At 43.8% G+C, this 18,570-nt stretch overlaps 1 protein-coding gene and 1 long non-coding RNA gene across 3 annotated transcripts in view; one reads left to right on the top strand and one right to left on the bottom strand.

The window, feature by feature from the left end:
* The window catches only part of LOC116447256, a 161,919-nt gene that overhangs the window by 126,264 nt on the left and 17,085 nt on the right, over window positions 1-18,570 (top strand). Inside the window, exon 14 of the long non-coding RNA XR_004241534.1 lies at window positions 16,933-17,188. This is a non-coding gene — a long non-coding RNA (uncharacterized LOC116447256). The remainder of the gene's footprint in view (window positions 1-16,932; window positions 17,189-18,570) is intronic.
* On the bottom strand, window positions 771-18,014 carry ZNF365 (zinc finger protein 365). 2 transcript variants are annotated; one of them, XM_032116246.1, is made up of 4 exons: window positions 16,997-18,014; window positions 7,733-7,913; window positions 5,681-5,718; window positions 771-3,215 (listed from the first exon to the last, which is right to left on the bottom strand). In XM_032116246.1, exons 1-4 carry the CDS (start codon window positions 17,719-17,721, stop codon window positions 2,969-2,971), a joined length of 1,191 nt encoding a protein of 396 aa, XP_031972137.1. In that variant the 5' UTR covers window positions 17,722-18,014; the 3' UTR covers window positions 771-2,968. The 2 variants fall into 2 exon arrangements, with proteins under 2 accessions (XP_031972137.1, XP_031972138.1); XM_032116247.1 differs by lacking the exons at window positions 5,681-5,718; window positions 7,733-7,913.

The following is an 18,570-nucleotide window of genomic DNA, read 5'->3' as shown; positions in this document are numbered from 1 at the left end:
GATATTTTTAGTTATAAATGAGATGGGATTTTAAAAATTTATATGGGAATGAGGCATCCAGGTCCTAATGAAATTCACTTTGATGTGAGCATACAACCCACCAAGGTACCTTCAAAGTGTCTCAAAGGGCAAAATGTGGTAACTGTGCTTCAAATTCATTTTCAAAGGTGAATGGTCAACTTTGTCAGAACACTTCCAGATTTAAAAAATATTTTTAAATTGACATGTCCCAACTTCAGAAGTCCCCACAAGCTAAAGCTGGTTACACTCAGCCTGGTGCAGGTTCTCAATTCCTCTCAAATGTTGTTTCTGTTAATGAGACAGGAACCTGGTTCCCCCATGGGAAAACCTCTCTTTCCAAGTCTAACCAGAGAGATGCCTGATGAAATGATGGCTCTGCAACTGGCAGTGTGTGTGAGAGACACCATCACTGACATTCCCTGGGAGCCCCTCTGCCCTTAATTTCCTTTGCCTGACCCTTCCCTCCACTTGCCCTGCCTCTGCTTTGGGCAGGTTATATGACCCTGTGGGTCACCTCAAGGACGATTACAGTAGGAGAGCAGCAGCTGACACGTGTGAGCTGTGCAGGCAGGATGGAGCAGCTGTCTGCAGGTTAATTTGTATTGCTGGGAAGGGTCACAACCCAACTTCACTGACTTGCTTTACCTGAGGTATAAACCAAAGTCCGAGCTGCTGCTGCTTGGCTTTTTCTCTGCTCTTTCGGAGGCTTTTGTAAGAAACAATGTATTTGACAGAGTTAAATGACACAGTAACTGAGAAATATATCTTTATTATTAGAATGTTTATATTCTAAAAACTTTTATCTGGGATTACGGTACAATCCAATTTCTTTCTAATTAACTAAACTGGCATTTGTTTGGCAAGTTAGTGTAAATTAGGCTTTGAAAAGTTTAAAAACATGCAACTTCTCTTACTCTTTTCCTCTTCCTCCCTGAAAAGGACAACTTACAGTCAAAATTTTGGCATGATAAATAATAAAATAAACATCTTATTTGTGAACTAGTAGTTGCACTTAACTTTGGTGACTAACAGAGTAGATAGGCATTTAAAAATAAAAATTAAAATATCCCTTCTGTGTCAGGTGGATAAAGAAACAGATTAATATATTTTACTTTATTATCTTTCTAATGTTCACCCTTATTATCTTCAAAAAAGGTCATTTTTTCAGGTTTGTGGAAGGATGTGGGAAGCAATAGAAAAAAACCACAAGAATGCTTCAACTGTAGCTTGCCTACAAAAGTTGTTGTAACACACAATCTGACCCAAGCCCATGCAACACAATGAACAACTCCTTTTCACCACACACAATGCCTAGCATAAGGCCAAGTGTGGCCTTGTGACAGAGTTAAATAAATATTAAAATATCATTACAACCTAAGTACCTGAATTGGTTTTACACTGTGACTTCCTACTGAAACAGTGTTGAGAAACTTTTAAACATATAGTGATTGTTCCATATACACTATTTTAAATAAAAGTGAGGAATAATACTCTTTCTTCACTCTGCTACTTTCTGGGAGCTCTGTACACTGACAAATGTATGACATCTGTAGTTACCTGATCCTAGCTGACTGATTGGTCATCTTCTGCTTTAAAAATATTGCCACTTGGGTGCTTATTGCAGCAGTAATCATAGTGATACACTGTCTTTTAATACTCAGTTCTGCTTACAGACATAGTTATAAAAAATGAAAAACATTTTTCACAAATCTTTGTACACATACTGTAAAAATCACCTTCCACATAAACAATTTACATCTGTTATGAGCATTTAAAAAATAAATCACACAGACTTGTCTCCCCTATCCTTTCTTTTTCTTGAGAAAACAAATCCCATCAGTAACATTATCAGGATGTTCATATCTGTAAACATGGCATGAGGATTCATGTTACCAAAAAACTGTATACACGAAGAAAATCTTGATAAATAAATTCTCTGATAAATAAGGATCCTTTTAATTGGGACAAACCAGTGTAAACACAGGCATTCCTGTTCCGCAGTCATCTCTAACTGCCTTGCATTTGGGTTCTTAGTTCAAAGTCAGTGATCTCTCAGCCCTGTAAAGATTCTTCAGAGATAAAAATGTGAAGGATTTGGGTTGTAATCATGGCCATTTGGGCCTCTCATGCCTGAGACCAAGCACAGGCATTGAACACGATGCCATGCAATAACACGCTGCGTTAGCCTGTTGCTTGCTGCACCACAGCTGATAACCTGCTGCTGGCACTTGGCACTGAAACTCCTCCTCGGGCCCAATCTAGCCTGTGCTTGCCAGGGCAGCTTCTGGTCTCCTTGCTAAGGGACACCAGAGGAGCCCAAACTTGTACCAATAGACAATGTGGCTGCTGGCAGAATCAAGTGGTTTAATGTATTTAATAAAAGATGGAAATGTGCTTATAGCCAAAAACCCAGGGTAGCAATCTACTGCTGTAAACAGCCTTCAAGTGACTTTGAGTAGGCCTTTTGCATCTAAGTATGTCTGTTAGTCACTGATCTTACACCTACCTAAGCTGAAAGATTGAATATTTAGGTGCTGATTAAATGGATTCCTCTGAACTTCAGCAGTAACACAGATGGAAAATAAATTAGCAGGCCACATGCTGCCACTAAAATAATTAAACATACAGCCACAGTACTGCCCAGCAAGATAACTGCAGTCATTTAAAATAAGCTCTATAAATGACTAAATAAATAAATAAATAAATACATGAATAAATAGAAAAACCTCCATGTAAACTGAATAAAATGTCACTTCTTTTATAGCGCCCAAAGAGGGAATGGCATAACTAAATAATAGAAATCTTCCATATGTATATATTTCTATATATTATATCTGATATGTTTTGGCATGGCCAGATGGATAGGAAAAAGAAGGATGACTAACTTCATTCAATGTTTGTTGTGTTGAAGCCAAGTTCCTGTGTTACTGTATATTGCTCACCATCCCTATAGCGGTTTGGCCTTTTTACCCATCTTTGATTTTGCACTCACTTTCCTGGCAGAGCAGACTGATTCAACCTTCTTTTGTGCTCTCCATATTTCTCTTGGGCAATCAACAGGTTCATAGAAGCATTTCACTGGCTGCAAGCTGTTTTTTTCATCCTTTGCTTTTTTCAACAAGATCCTTCCTTTTTGAAAGGAATGAGGCTTTGCATCAGGGATGTTATATGAAGCATGTTGACTTCCTCGGCTCCTGAAATTAGTAATAGTGATTATTAATAACTATTATTCAGTCTTGCAAACTAATAGGTCCCCAAAATATCCCAAACCCATACATTTCTGAAGACAAAAATAGTCTTGTTTTACAGAATGAGGCTGCATGTTAAAAACAGAGCTGCAAGATGAATGCCACTTCTCAGTACTCAAAAGCATTCCTCACTAAAATAACCCCTATGTGTGTTCTGGTGCACTCTTCAGGCACGTCCGTCTACACTTTTATTCCAATCAGTATTCTGCTGATTTTGGAGTGCTGAGACCTTACTGAGGTCTATACTTGGTGGTCTGCCGGGATTTTTAAAGATGCACATGTTCACATCAACCTTCTGCAAAGAATGAACATCCCTTGGTCTTTGGAAGACCGCACAGCACCATAAGAGTAGAAAGTAGGTGGAGGAACTGTAGGGACTTCTTTGTGGAATCTCAGTGCTGCCCTGGACTGCACCCAGGCCCTAGGGAGCTGCTGCTGCTAATGGCCAGTAGCTCAGGAAACTCCATGCATGCGCTGACTGCCCATCTAGGGAAACTTTAGCTTCCCTTTCAGGCTTTAATTTAAAACAGGAGAAGAAGAAAGGGGAATACAAAAACTGGTGGGAAGAAGGGTATGAAAGCTTAAAGGCCAAAGTAAGCTGGATTCTTTGTTCTCTCTGTGATGGTTCAAGCCCAGCAAGATTTGCAGAAATTGGTGAGCTCAGGTGGAGTGACGGCAAAGTGCCCAGTGCTGCAAAGGCTGAACCATGCACTCTACTTTGAAATTTTACATTGAAACTGCAGTTCCTCAGTTTAGCTAAGTAAGATCATTATACCCCCTTTTAACATAATCTTGAAATGTTTTACAGCAGATACATGTAGTGTAACAGCAGAACTATGAACATAAGGCACCAGCTCACATCTACCCAGATCCTGTGACTGAAGAACAGATGTGCTGATGTACAAGTTGATCTTTTAAGGGATCCCATAGGGCTATTTTCCGTAGCTTGTTATTTCTGAAAACCATGTATCTGTAGTATTACTTCTTCTGGGAGTTAAATGATATTGCACACTTGACAAAGCCAGTTTTGGAAAAAGCTGTGGTTATTCAGGTGTGTACAGTGAAAACCCTCTCCTGCTCTTTAGGAAGATGAGAAGGGTGCCATGAAAGCCTGTATTTATTGGTGGGAGGTAGTGAGGGCCATCTGACATAGTAGGAATTAAGCCTTACCTACATAACAGCATTACCTGGTTGGCAGCTTTGCTAACCAGGTTTCACCAGAGGGAAGTTTTGGGAGCTTGCAGACACTGTGTCATCCTGGCCTGGTGCAGGCCTGGGCTCTGACCACTTGCTGGGGTTTAGGAATGACCTGTGTAAATGCACAAGTGTTGGGCACTCTGGTTTACCATCAGTTCTTGGGTACTGTTTGTTACTGTCCATTACTCAGTTGTTGTTAAAAGATGCAGCGTTCTACTTTTCTCAGCTGTTGTTATGGTGAAGAAGTTACATCATTTATTCCCAAGGCATACACAGGCATTACTGCAGGTGATGTTAGGCAGTCCTCTGCTGCACTGAGTGATGCCGTTAAAACCAGAAGGTCAAGGTCAATATGATATGAGGGGCTACCTAAAGGGGCTAAATTGTATTTAAATGGAACGAGTTTATGGTAGAGAAGACAGCTGTCTGTCCCCAATTCACAGTCAGGGTAGGATGGAGGTCACTGCGTGTGAAATGCAAAGCTGCCCCCTCCAGACGTGGGAAATGCTTTTTCACTAAAAGAAGCATCTCTGCAATGTAAGTGACTGTGAGAGTCTGAACTTCTACTTACACATATTCCTAATCTGTTGTGTTATGGAGAATGGCCTATGGTGTAATGGGAGAAAGTCCCAAACTCATGTCTCCACTAGGAAAGGGTGCACTGCCTGACTGTCACTTGGCCAAGCAGCACGTGGTGCTCTAAGCCACCTGCTGGGACTCATGACCAAGTCACAAAGACATGGGAGACCAGCCCCAATTAGTTCTGCTGCTTCCATGACAGCTGCTTGAGTAACCCGAGATTGTTAATGCCCATGCTTTGTCAGGGCACTTGTTTGGTTATATGAGTGTTACTGTCAGTTAGGAAATGACAACTGTCTCTCCTACCTATAGAATGTTAAAAGATATTTCCAACTGAAACTTGGACTGTGTTTGCCAAAGAGATTCAAGTCCTGTAGCTTTGCAATAGGCTATTATAGTCAGCCGAAGGAGTAATCTGTTTAACAGAAAATTAGTATTCTTTATTTTCTTTAGAGAATATCTGAATTTAGTTTTTTTTTAGTAGAAATCTGTTTTTCCTCAATTACATGACATAAATATAGACCACATGCAGGTATAGAACCTGACCAAACCCAACCTATAAGGTAAAATGCAAAAGCAGAAATGCAAGCATATCAACTTGGTGCATTTTAGTAAAAAAAAGGAGATATACATACAGGCATCTGGGTTTCTTATTTAATGAAATGTCTGTAAACTGCAATGAAAATAAAACCAGGTTACTACTATTACATTTTCAAGTAATTAAAGTACAAGGATAAAATGTACACAATCTTTAAAACCATACTTCCATTCTCACCTGCTGTTAAAACTAGAACAACACTCATAAAAGAAACCAAAAAATCCTCCTCTTTTACAGATTATTACTCTTCCATCTTATAAACGTCTTTAAAGTTCATAGTAAGTGAGTTGTTAGTGGTTGGATTTTTCCCATTATTTTTATTATAACTATGATCAAAGTAAATTGAAAGAAGTGTGAGCTGAACAGAGATCTTTCACATTAGGTTAAACAGTATGGATACAATGAGAAGTAATTATTGCGTTCAAGATAATTAATAAAGGGCAGTGGCTGAATAAGCTGTATGAAATTAACTTTCAGATCCTTTAGTTTTTCAGTGATACATTTCCTTTACACAAGTGGCTAGGAAACTACAACTACAAGCCCTTGGCTCTGCCAGACTTGCACTGAAGGGTGGAGGGTGAGGACACAAACATTCTCTCCCCCTCCTGCAAATTCTGAGACCAGCTAGGGACAGCATAGCCTCAGTGCCAGCCCAAATTTGCATTACTTCATTTTTTACAACAGTTTGGTTCACAGTGTGGAAACACTTTGTCTAGTCCCTCTTTTGGTGGGGGTCAGAAAGGAGGTGTTCAATGCCAGCTCAGCTTAAATCGATCTTAGTACTAAATCCATTCTTTGTATTGAGCTCTCACCAGAGCTTGTACACTGAGCCTTTGAATATCATTTAATGTAGTCACTGAGCCAAGCAAGTCAGATTTGGCATCTGAAAATGATTATGTTCTTGTAAATGTTCCCTCTGTCCCTGGTATTGTCCGCACTTTGCAGATGGATTTTTACCCAGCCTGACTTTGCTTGTCATCTGTCTTGGTTGGAGTCTGGAGCCATCTCATGGTGTACTTTTCTGTACCTCCTGAAGGTCAGGATGGTCAATATTTGGATGGATGACCTTAGAGGAATGCTGAAGTCACCCAGAAAGCAGGGCAGCTGTGTGGAGTGAGGGTTAAAAAGGTCTCTCTTAAAAATGAGAGCCCTCCCCAAGGGACACTGCTGAGCCTGGCATCACAATAAACACATCCAGAGAGAAGAGAGATGATTTAATTTTGAGGCCCATCTGTACGGAGCCCCATAATGTTCTCACAGATACTGTCTCAGATGTCCTGCACTGGATTTCAGCTCATCTACGTTTATTCAGGTCTTACCTAAAGCTTGTTGTCTTCCAAGTAGCTCTGGGAACCTTTTCTTTCCACCACTGCATACCTGTTCAGTGCTGTGCATGCTCAAAAGCCTTCTTCTCACATCCCAGGGTGAGCAACTACTGAGCACAGGCAGCATGGGGTATTCATTTAAACTGAAAAGTTCCTTGGAAGTCCTGTGCCTAAAACTTGTCATATAAATGTAATGCATTGTAGGAAAAATATTGAGTTTATGTATTAAAAACGTGGGCTTTTAAAGAAATAATGTATTTTAAAAAGCAATGTTCTTTGATTTCTAGTCCATGGGGTACAGGCCTGTGGGAATCCATTCACCATTTCTAAGAGTCTCATGACAGGTAACTACTGAAAGCAAGATGATTTGGAGCAGGCTGATATGCCACCTATAGGGAGCCACGTCTTTCCTGAAAATCTTTTGGCATCCCAAAAAGACTGCCAAGTTATATTTAAAAAGTGTTCATGGCAAAGGCAACAGCAGCAAGAGCCAAAGCTGGAAAAAATTTTAAGTATCTATCAAATATTTCATTGCTCTCCCTCTACCGTCTTTGACGATTGCTGCTCTGACACTCCCTGCTCCTTTCTCTCATGAAAGTGGCAGTTTAAAACACAAATAAAACACACCTAAAGAAACATTTCACAAATGCACATATGCCTGCAGTAGCGATTGGCCTGAGCCGCTGAGCCCACCCGTATTCAAACTCCAGTACTTTGGCGCCAGGGGGAGGGTGACAGTAAAGGGAAGGACTCTGCTGGCTTACCACGTGCTCACTGACGTCGGTGTGGTTGCACACCATCTGCTGGTTTTGGTAATATTCTAGCTGCCTTTCTGCCAGATCCACGCGCTGCAACAGGTTCTCAATGAAGTGCTGGAGCCTGGCTTTCCCCCGCACTTCTTTTTCTGCTGCTTCTTCCAGGAAGTGGTTGAAAGTAACAACTTCTCTGCAAGATGGAAACATTGCAAAGAGGCCACATTTAGATAACAGAAGGGCTCTGGTCTTGCTGTTTTCAAAAACTACTGGTGTTTCTGCAGTTTTTCATGGCAATAGCACGTAGTGGCTAACTACGGTCCTTCACTTTTGTCAAAAGATTTCAACTTTTTTGTGGACAAAGTGAAGATCTGGAAACCTGAATGCTGAATTTAAATTTATGGGCAGTGGGTTTGGGGTGGGGTTTTTTCACATTATTTGGTCTCTTGGAAATAGTCTTCAGTGGTCCACAGGGTAGAAATATCATTAAGCATCACCTCTCGAGGTATCTGGAAACAGCTGTATCTGCTTTCTGGTTTTTTACTTAACCATGAGCATATCAGTTCTGAAACATGAAGAGAAAGAGATGAACTCCCAAATTTATCTTTCCATTTCATCATAATCTTACAACAGTCATTTAATGTTGCTGCTGGGGTGGTTCCTAACTTAAGAGAGCTACTGTGACCATTAAACTTCATTTTGGCTGCAAACCTACAAGTATGTTCAAATTTGGTGTTATGATCTGGAGCCAGTGGGAGCATGGGGGATTAACAGATAATCTACAGATTATAGACCAAGGAGTAGATGTGTGGGAAGAGCAAGTTTTAGGTAAGGAGTTTATGAGTGTGTCTAGTCTAGTAACACAACTGGAAGAAACAGCAGCAGTGGCTGTGAAAGCTCCCAGCTCTGTACTGAGACACTGCTCATTCCTAAGTTCTCTCCATTCTATCAGTTTACTATCACTAATCAGGACACCATTTGGACCTCTGATATCAGAGGACTATTTGGGTGGAAGAAGTTTGCTTACAGATTGAAGCACGTATTACAAAAGAAGACAAATCTGAGCATGTAGGACTTCCCTGGTTAATAAATGCCTGGATAAATATTTCTTACTCTGCCAATGAAGCCATGTTAATTTTTGCTTTGTACAAAACAGAGCGGGTGGGAGTTGAGGGAACCCGTGCTTGCCAAATGAAAAAGGGCATGATTGCTCAGTAGAAATACATCGCCTGAGGAAAAAGCATTTTAAGTACAAACTATGAAATAGTTTGTAGCAGAAATAACCTTTCAAAGCTTAGCTTGTTTATAACAAATCCAAAGTTTCTCTGTATTTCATTGTTTTAACTCAGCATAGTTGTAGTTAATTGGTTTACTGTAGTATAATTGTTTCACCAGCGAGCTGCTTTGTACTGAGTTAGGCACAAGTGGTCAGCCATGGAAGCTCACCACCTAGGATTCAGGCTGTGCCTGCCCGCTGATCTAATGGTAGGAACGAGGTAAAAACAAGCATATATTGTTTTGGACCAAGAACATCAATGAATATTAGTTTCTATTAACTCACCCACAAAATCTGGCTTAAGAAACAAAGAGGTAACTTGTAACTTGTTTGTTAAGCTCAGCTACTCCATTTCATTTCAAGGCTCTGTACAGTTTAAGTGATTATTAGATTGCCCAGAGCAACCTGATACTAAAGAGCCACTGAGGAACACTTAGGGAGAAGCCAATCTAAACTCATTAAGGTCAATTTTAAGGCTTTATTGTCACCGCACTTAGCAGCACTGTAACTTCTTTGATTTCATGGTGGTTTTAGGCTAATGTAGGAGCAACCTGAAGCCCTTGGAGTTTCATCAGGCTCCTCTTTTACAGGGGACAGGGAGCTCAAAAGCACAGCTACTCAGCAGGTTGGCTCCAAATCCCTCTCCCTTTGGGTAAGGAAGATCTGTGCGTAGCCTGGCAGGCTGCTGACCCTCCAGTGGGAAGGGTGGGAGAGTGGGGAGCTACCAGCCTGGGACACCGTGAGGATGTCCTTCCCAGGGACACATGCAGCTTGTGAGTTTTGCTGCAGCAGGAGGCCACAAATATGAGTACCTGGCATTTTTTAAAAAGGTTGATAGTTTCAAGAATGTTAACATTTGTAGGTGTCTCAGCAAAGGTAATTAAAAAGAATTCATTAATTGTCTGCTCTATGGCATGAATAATCACCGACAGATTTTTCCTTTCCTACAAATATTTCACTAATATGCCATAAGGAGGCCAGGGGGAAGCAGTGGTTTTTTAGGAAGACCTAGATGACTATCAGAAGGAGAAGAAGAAACTCCTAATGTCAATAAATTCCCTAGTATTGTCCTTGCTTTCTAGACTGCTAAAGATAACTTGGCATCCTACATGCCATTATTTGTTAATAGCAGCAGTAGTAGCATCTCCATAATTTCCCTCTGTTTAGCTGCCTCTGTACAGCCTATGAACCTGCCTTTAATAACTTTAATCTAAAAATTTTCCTTTGGGCTGAAATACACTCTGTACATTCCCTTTGGAAAGACAGGAGCCAGAATGTACCCACGCATTAGGGCTCCGTCACACGCCTTGCACTGATAAGGAGCACTTCTGTTAGTTCAGCTACTTTCTGTTTCCACTTCATTCTCATCTCTCAGAAGAACAAGATCAAGCCCCGAGGAGTGACTGCTAATAGCTCTTTCTACTTGCTCCAACACTTCTTCCTCAGAGAGCTCACTCCATGCCACGGCTATGCCTTGGCTACCTGAAGAGAGTTCCCTGAAGAAATTTTACCCTCTTCCCACTGTGAACAATAGGGAAATGGTTCAAAGAATTCATGTAGCTTCCTGCAGCTGCTGTTTATCTGTCTAATTGCTCTTCTTGTCTCTTGTAGTTTGCCCAGATATTTTCTTAGCCATGCTGATGACCCTCTCCCTTCAATTCTATTTCTAGATATCTGTGATGATTTTTTGCTTATGTTCTTTACTTTCAGTTTATTTCTCCAGAACCTCTGCCAAGCTTTTGAGGATTATGTGATAAGATTTCTGTCTTTCACCCTCTTTTCTTACGCTTGCGGAAAGGTGGATGTTCACAGAGGTTTGACACTGCTCCTCATGAAGTCAGGGGGGAAGCTAAGGCTCTGAATATTGTGGGGCCCACTTGGTAGAGGCATAAACCAGAGCACAGCAGCATGGGCCCATTGGGCTCTGTGTCTTGACAGCACAGCCTTGTCAGCAGCGTTCACCTGAAACAGGAATCATTTTGTTAAAGCCTGGCTCAGATCTGAGGTGTTGCCCTTGCTAACGAGAGGTCTCTGCTACCCTGCACTGACTATTCCACATCTGGAGCACTTCTGTTATATTGAGTAAAGGTTACATGGAGTTACTAACTCCCCCTGTGAATACCTCTGCTCTCAGCATCATCTCTTTACTGCTCTGCTTCTCTGCCCAGCAGACTCTTGCCCCTTTCACCCAGTTCTGCACCCTATAAGCACTTGCTTATAGGGGTAAACAACAGATCCTGCCACTACATTTTCTGAGTGGTGTAGATGATGCTCAGTGCAGCTTAGATCTCTTAAATTTCTGTAATCTCATCTGTTCATAGCTTACTATACCAATACTAAGGTATATTGTATGCAAAATGTTTACAGGGCTATGACTGGGCAGCAGGGAGAAAGGTAGGTTTCTTACTTTGTCTTTGATGGTGCTCCTGTCAGACAAAACCTTTCAGGAAGAGGGAATTGCTCCTGCTGCCTGGAGAGCAGAGGGTGTATTGAGCTGCCAGCAGCAGGGTGAGGCAAGTGAGAGGGAAAGACAAGGGGGATGCAACCTGGGAGGTGTCCAAGAGGAGCAGGAGATGCCTGTACTGCCAGAGTGTCAGAGAGGAGCTCTTCCCAGAGCCAGAGGAGTCCAGGGGAAATTTACTGCAGTACAGCAGGCACTTCAGAGGTGTTCAGCTGAAAAAACAAGTGCAGGGGGAAGAACTCACTGTAAGTAAAAACTTGCTGCCAAAGCTTTTAATTTAATCTGACTCTGCCAGGAAGTTAACCTGTTCCAGTTAACCAGACTTAAGTAGTTTGGCATTTTTCATTCCAAATCCAGCCTAGCCCAAAAACTTCTTCATGGAGGCTGTAACCATGAAACAACCTGAGATGTTCACGGTAAATAAAGTTATAAATCACAGCCTGAGTAGGTGACATTTATTCTTCTGCCTTTACCACTAGATTATTCAGTGCTCCTTTAGGATGAGTGAGCTGCAGTTCTTGTTTACTGGAGCAGTTGCCTGCACATGGATACTGGGATATGCTTAGTATTTGTATGATTTTCAGCAGCTAAGCATGTGATACACTGAGTAGATGCAGAGGGTGGGACAGCTCCAGCTCCTTAACACCTGACAAGAAGGGCTAATTATTTCTCACATTGCAACCAAGCCCTCCCACGGATGCATAGTACTGGCCCCAGGACTGTGCACAGCAACACTGACACCTGCAGCTGCTCTGTAGGTGGAGACAAGCACGAGGCGCCATGCAGATTCTGCACCCAGTATCAAATCACTTTAGAGAATTACAGTTAGCATAACTCTGCCTAAAATCAATAGAAAACCAAACACATTATTTTACCTGAAGGTGGGAAAATTCCTATCACAGTATGTAGTAAAGTCATTTATTTGTCAAAATATTTAATATATATATATTCATTAAGTATTAATTCCACTGACCTTATCCATCACTCAACTGGTGTTTTTGCCTGAAGGCTGCTGTTATTCATTAGGTTGTGGTTTCACATTCCCACACCACTAACAGCACATTTGATTTAAGAGGTTCACACCTCCTCCCCTCAGAAAGTTATTGCACCCATTCAGTGGGCTGTATTCTAGATCTGAGCCCTGAACTTACTGAGGTGACACTGAAGATTAAAAGCTTTATTTCACAGACCCATTCTGTGGGACGTTCATGCTAGGCTTAAACCTGTGCAGCTGCATGGGGGGAGGGGAGTAATCTCTCGAGTAGGAAGATGAAAGAAAACAGGAAAGAGGGAGCAGGATTACCTAAAACTGAGGGTGGAAGAACAATGTGTAATTGCAGTTGTACTCTGCTTAAAGCAAATCAAAACTGTTTTGTTGTACAAATGAAATTCCTATTTTAAGGAAAGCTGTTTTAAACCACAAATTGCAGTGATCTCTAAAAGCCAGCTCTTAATGCCATTGTCAAGATGCTATCTGCACAGATAATTTCATTAATTGCAAACTTAAGGTAAAGCCACTGGCAAGAATAACTACTGCCCACCACAGCTATTCTGAAATAATCCTTGCATTCCAGGCTATGTCAGAGCAGAGGCATGACCAGTCTCAAAACAAATGCATTAGACTGGTTAGAGAAATTACTGTCAGAGATATGGCAAGGTACAACATTAATGATCTTACTCTATGATTAGGAGCCAAAGTGAAAGTGTTTAAGATACCACTAAAGGTAGATTCCAGCCAAAGACCATCACTTCAAATGCTTATCCTGTTTACCAGTTTCAGTTTTCTTACATAACATCTAGAAACAAGCCTCTCAGTGTCCTCCAGAAGTTAAGTTCATAGCTGGTTTTTGTTTCAATGATTTTCTTGATATCTTATTCAACAAAGTCTTAAGCCCTTTGGGCATGCTTCAGTGTTATCTTTAAGATCACAGTACTCACTCTGAGTTGCATTTTCCTTCATCAAACATTGAATAATCCCTTTCAGGGCACATTTCTAATAAAATCATTCCTTTGCTCAGCAGCTCTGTGCTTAGAGTAATACTACCTCAATTATGCATTAGTACAGTCAGTGTTATACCTCCAGCTGTCCTGCCCCTCAACACAGTTCACCTCCATGAGGGCCTCACACCAGTATCACAGCACATAACTGCATGCATATTGGCACTGCCATTTTTGTAAGGAAACAAAGAGAAAATTTAACTAAAAAGATATGTTCACTTCACCACTGCCTTTCTTGGACTGCTAAAGGCTTTATTTAAAACAAACAAAAAATAATCAACTGACAAGTCTAAAGAAATAACCTTCTGATCCTACAAACTCTTCAAATGGGCAGCCCTGTTCCTGCTGATGGTCTAAACCAATTCTCAGGTGTTTCAGGGAAGGTGTTTTCTTTTTTCTCCTGCTAAGAGGAAAAGATTTTCAGCTACACTAGCTCAGTACCAATGCTAATTTTAGGAAAAGTTATCCATATTCACAAGATTGCTTATGGAAAAAAAAAAATCCAAAGAAACTGATGAAAGCATTTATTTCTGAAGGTCAGCAAGTATCAAAGCAGTCCCTAAGGGATGCCTTTGACTTTCTGCAATCTGCAGTGAGAACTGTTTCTGCAATTTCCATTAAGCAGTCTTGTTTGGCTTTCTAATCATCTGGACTTCTTCCAGAAATCAAAGCCAAAGTTGAGATCCTCCTTTTTTGAAGGACAATGTCTTTTCAGCACACCAAGTAAGTTTTGAACACACAAAGGATTGAATATATATACAGGTCTCAGAGTTTACCAACGGCCCATGAGAAAGCCAGACAAGTGTCACTGTTGTTACCAAAGTCATGAATATCCTTTCTTCTCTCCTCTACTACTGCACACCACCCAGTGCCTCCCTGCTGCTGGAGCAAAGCTAAGTGTCCCAGGCATTTTTAGAGAATCAAATCTGAAAAGCTGCTCTAGAACTATCAGCCCTGTTCTTACAAAGCATTGTTCTATACGTACCTTTGTTCTCAATTTGCTACTTATACAATGATCTTTCAATTGGAAAGCCAAACAGTGCATTTTTCTGTGGCACTATCCCTTGTTATCCCCCAAGATGGGAAATGCAGGAACTATCTGAACGAGAGAAAACCCAACACATTTCCAGTTTTTCCTAAGTGAATTCAACCTATTCCTACACCCTGCCTACCCTCCCAGTGCCCTCAGAGTAACTTCAGAGGCAATGCTGTGGGGCTGGGCACAGACACAGCTCTGATAATTCTTCCATCCTACCCACTAGCATGCATTATGCACGTGTACCTTTAGAAAATAACACACTACTGTGTAAGAGCTGTTCACTCATTCCTCTGGCTGCTCTTGCTTCCAAGTCTTTTTGTTGAAAGTGGAAGCAAAACCCTAAGGAGCAATACCCTGTACTCTGTGAAGTCTCTTGTGCAGCTGCCTCTTTTGGTTAGTGTTTCTCACTAGCCAAGAACCTTCAGCCTTCCCTGTAACACCAACTTAGGAGCTACCTCATCATTTGTTTATGCATTCACCCTCCTCCTTTCAAGACTAGAATTCTAACAGCAATCATCTGAGCTCCTGCCCCTCTCCTGAGCCTGGCAATGTCCAACTGTGAAAGACAATGTTTTCCCACTTCTCATTCTGTATTCAGTCTTTTCTGGCCTCAGAACACCAACCAGCCTGACAGCACTGCTGGGTAAGCAGTCTGCCAAAGAGCAAGTGGTCTCCTCTTGTTCCTTTTCCTAATACAGTTAAAAGTCACAGCTTTTTATTTTTCTTTTGAAACATCAGCGTCCTTTGCCATCCTCCTATCTCATACCCATTCTTTCACTCAGATTACTCAATTGCCCCCTTCTTTTCCCGCAAGCTCTTTTCTCCTTCTGCAGCATTGCAGAACTTCGGGATTGTTCCACTGAATGGTTTCTTTCTCCTGACAGTCATGTTTTTCCTTTTGGGATCCTAGCCTTGATTTTTAAAAACACATTCTGCCTTTAGTTTGGGGTAAGATTCATGCCACTTAACTTCAGATACCTGAAATTCTGCATCTAGCCTACGACAGCTGCTTACCTGAGGTCTCCTGGTAGTCTGCAAAAGGAAGAAGGACCTTCACAGAGCAATCCCTCCCCCTCTAAGATATTTTTCATAGTGACTCACACTATGAAAGAGCCCAGGAGGGCAGTCTGGTTAGATGGGTATATCAAAACTGCTTGAAACTGTATGTTATCTTCATGGCTTCCCTCCAGCATACTTTCAAATCTGCCTCAGTTACACTATTATTTTCAGCTTCACCTTGAGTCCTTCAATCTTCTCTTCCCTGAGGATCACCTGATACTTTAAAAGTCAGAGGTTCTGTTGAATATCCCTTCAAGGAAGATACACATCTCAGAGGCTCAAATCCCACCACCTTTATGTATCCCCTCTTCTGGGAAATCTATAGCACTGCTTCAAGGTAGATGGCTCCTACTGATGTGGGAGCCATTATCATCTTTTCTTTCTTGTCCTTAGACTACAGGAAGGAATGATGAAAGCCCTCCAAACTTCCTACACTGAACTCCTACACCACCTTCCTTATTTCTTGTAAGATCAGTGTCATGGCAACTAGCACTTCTCATCTTCCCTTTGTAAGCCGATGAATTGGTTTAGAGGCATGCCATTACCAAGGCTCTTTATTTCCATTTCTCTAAAATAAGTTGTGTTGCTCTGAAAAGCCTGAAAGGTTTCAGTAAGTGCTGAATAAACCAAGTAGTTCATGTATAAATTATATATCAGCTATCACTACATTTTTAATGGATGCAGCATGAACGTATTTTTAGATGGCTTAGGTTAGTCAGAGCTCTGGCATCTGCATCCCAATCCCATATAAGGGGTTCCTGTTTCACAGTTCTGTGTCCATCTAAAACACTAGACAGGAACTACTACATGGCCTTTTCAACACTGTCTCCAGTAAAGCTTTGCTGATGCACAGGAGACTATCGCACTTCACAGGCAGCCTGCTGACCACGGTGGGATGGCGTAAGGGAAAAGGTGCTATTCGGTATTCTCGCATACTTCATCCAGACTTACCCACCCTATCTTCTTAAAAAGACAACGCATTGGAGGTGTCGGTGTAAATCAGATTACATGCTGATGAGAGCTTCTACTTGTCCCTACCCCCATGAAACCAGTGGCAAAACACAGTCATTAGAATGTGCAGAAGTTAGTCACTAGGGAGCCAAGCATGAAAGCCACCTGCTCAGGGAGCTGTCCCCTGCCCTGTTAGTTACTTGGGAGTCAAGTGTGAAAGCCACCTGCTCAGGGAGCTGTCCCCTGCCCTGTTAGTTACTTGGGAGTCAAGTGTGAAAGCCACCTGCTCAGGGAGCTGTCCACTGCCTTGCAGGGGACATGGTCACATGGGCTACAACTCTAGAAATACAGCGATCTGAAGCTGGTGAGGTCCAGAACCTTTCATAATCAGCAAGCAACTGAGCCATTCCCTCTCTTCTCTCCCAAAGGCTGTCACTCGCGCAGGAGCTGGCCAGCCCTCGCCAAGCCATCGGCTCTCGCCTCCCCACTTACTCCTCTTTCCGGTGAAGCTCCTCCTCGGACTCGCTGAGCCGCTGCTTCAAAGCTGCGATCATCTCCACCGCCACATCCACCTGCCTACTCAGGGCCCGCTCTCGCCGCTGCACCTCCTGCTTCTTCTGGGACAGCTGCACGAACGCTGCCCGCACCTCCAGCAGCTCCGCCGTCTTCTGGGACAGCTCTTTGGTAAGCTTGTCGATCCGCTTCTCGATCGTTTTGTCCACGGCCTCTACCATCCTGTTAAACTTTTCTCTGACGTGTGCCTCGAAGGAGGCTTTGGAGTCAGTGGCCGGGAGGCCGGGTTTGGAAACCTCGCTGGGAGACTCAGCCGACACATAGTTGGCCAGGTAGGAGCCGGGCCGCTCCGCTGCCAGCTCCCGCGGCTGCCCGCCTTTCCCGCTCCCGCAGGACGCACCGCCCAAGTTCAGGTAGGGCCCCGCGGGCTGCGCGGCAGAGCCGCCGGGGCTGCCCGGGCTGCCCTGGGCTGCGGGCTCCGGCGGAGACACCAGCTCCGCGTCCTTCAGCGGGGAGAACAGGCTGCTCCTGGCCAGGAGGCTGCTCTCTTGGAAGCTGTGGCTGTACTCCAGGTGCACCCGCAGAGAGGAGAGGCTCCGGAACCTGGTGTGGTCGCCGCATCGCGGGCAGCGGAAGGGGAGGCTGACGCTGCCGAGCGGCTCCGGCCAGGGGTGCCCGCCTTCATCCCGGGCTGTCTGTTGCATTCCTCGCCGGGAGGGAACAGCCCGCGTCCGCGCCCGACGGGGAACTTGGGAAACTTTCCCGGCGATTCCTCAGGGGTACCGCGCCATCTCCGCCCGGCGCCCGGGGACGCGGCCGCACGGCCCCGCCGGCTCGGCGCGGCTCCGCTCGCCTCGGCGCGGCTCCGCTCGCCTCGGCCGCCGCCCGGGCCTTGCCGGAGCGGAGCGGCGCCGGGCCCCGGCTTGGCGCGGGCCTCGGCCGCCCGCAAGGTCGCCGCACTCACCCGACTTGTTGCTGGCGGCGGCGACGGGGCGGCGTTTTCAGCAGAGCCGTAAATCAGCCCGGGCGCGGCGCCGCCGCGGGGCGGGGCGGGCGGGGCGAGGATGCGGAGCGGGGAGCGGCGGGGATGCGGAGAGGCGGGGATGCCCGGCCGGGGGTGCTGCGGGCGGGCGTCGGCGGCAGCAGCCGGCGGGGGCACGATCGCGGGGCCGGAGTCGCTCCCCTCCCCGGAGCGACCTCCGCCTGACCCACCTGCCGTGAGCACCTGGCCAGGGGCGTTCGCGGGGCTTTGCGGGGTCCTGTCAACACAGCAGAGCAGTGAGTGAGCTGTGCGGTGTGTGTTGGGAAGATGCTGAAAGATAACGCAATTTAAAGCACTTAAGCGGCAAGACAGGACTGGCGCATGCAAATAAGTATAATCTGGCCTTGGCTTTTGGGGAATATAATTGTCTGTGTGACTTTAAAACTATATTTAGAAGGCAGAAAGTTTTGTGGGTTTTTTTGTTTGTTTGCTTGGGGTTTTTTTAGTATGACCCTAATTTATCCTCAGTATTTAGGGAGGGGAAGCAGTAATAATAATAATACTTCCATTT

Source organism: Corvus moneduloides, chromosome 8 (genome assembly GCF_009650955.1).
Source record: "Corvus moneduloides isolate bCorMon1 chromosome 8, bCorMon1.pri, whole genome shotgun sequence".
Lineage (NCBI taxonomy): Eukaryota > Metazoa > Chordata > Aves > Passeriformes > Corvidae > Corvus > Corvus moneduloides.
This window is presented reverse-complemented; position numbering and strand designations above follow the sequence as displayed.

Bases quoted from the DNA above. Each gene is read 5' to 3' on its own strand.
- ZNF365 (XM_032116246.1), bottom strand. From the start codon at position 17,721: ATGCAACAGACAGCCCGGGATGAAGGCGGGCACCCCTGGCCGGAGCCG. The intron at 7,914-16,996 runs GTAAGTGGGGAG...TCCATCTTGCAG, and splicing joins GAGCTTCACCGGAAAGAGGA to AGAAGTTGTTACTTTCAACC. The intron at 5,719-7,732 runs GTAAGCCAGCAG...TTTTCATTGCAG, and splicing joins CCGACGTCAGTGAGCACGTG to TTTACAGACATTTCATTAAA.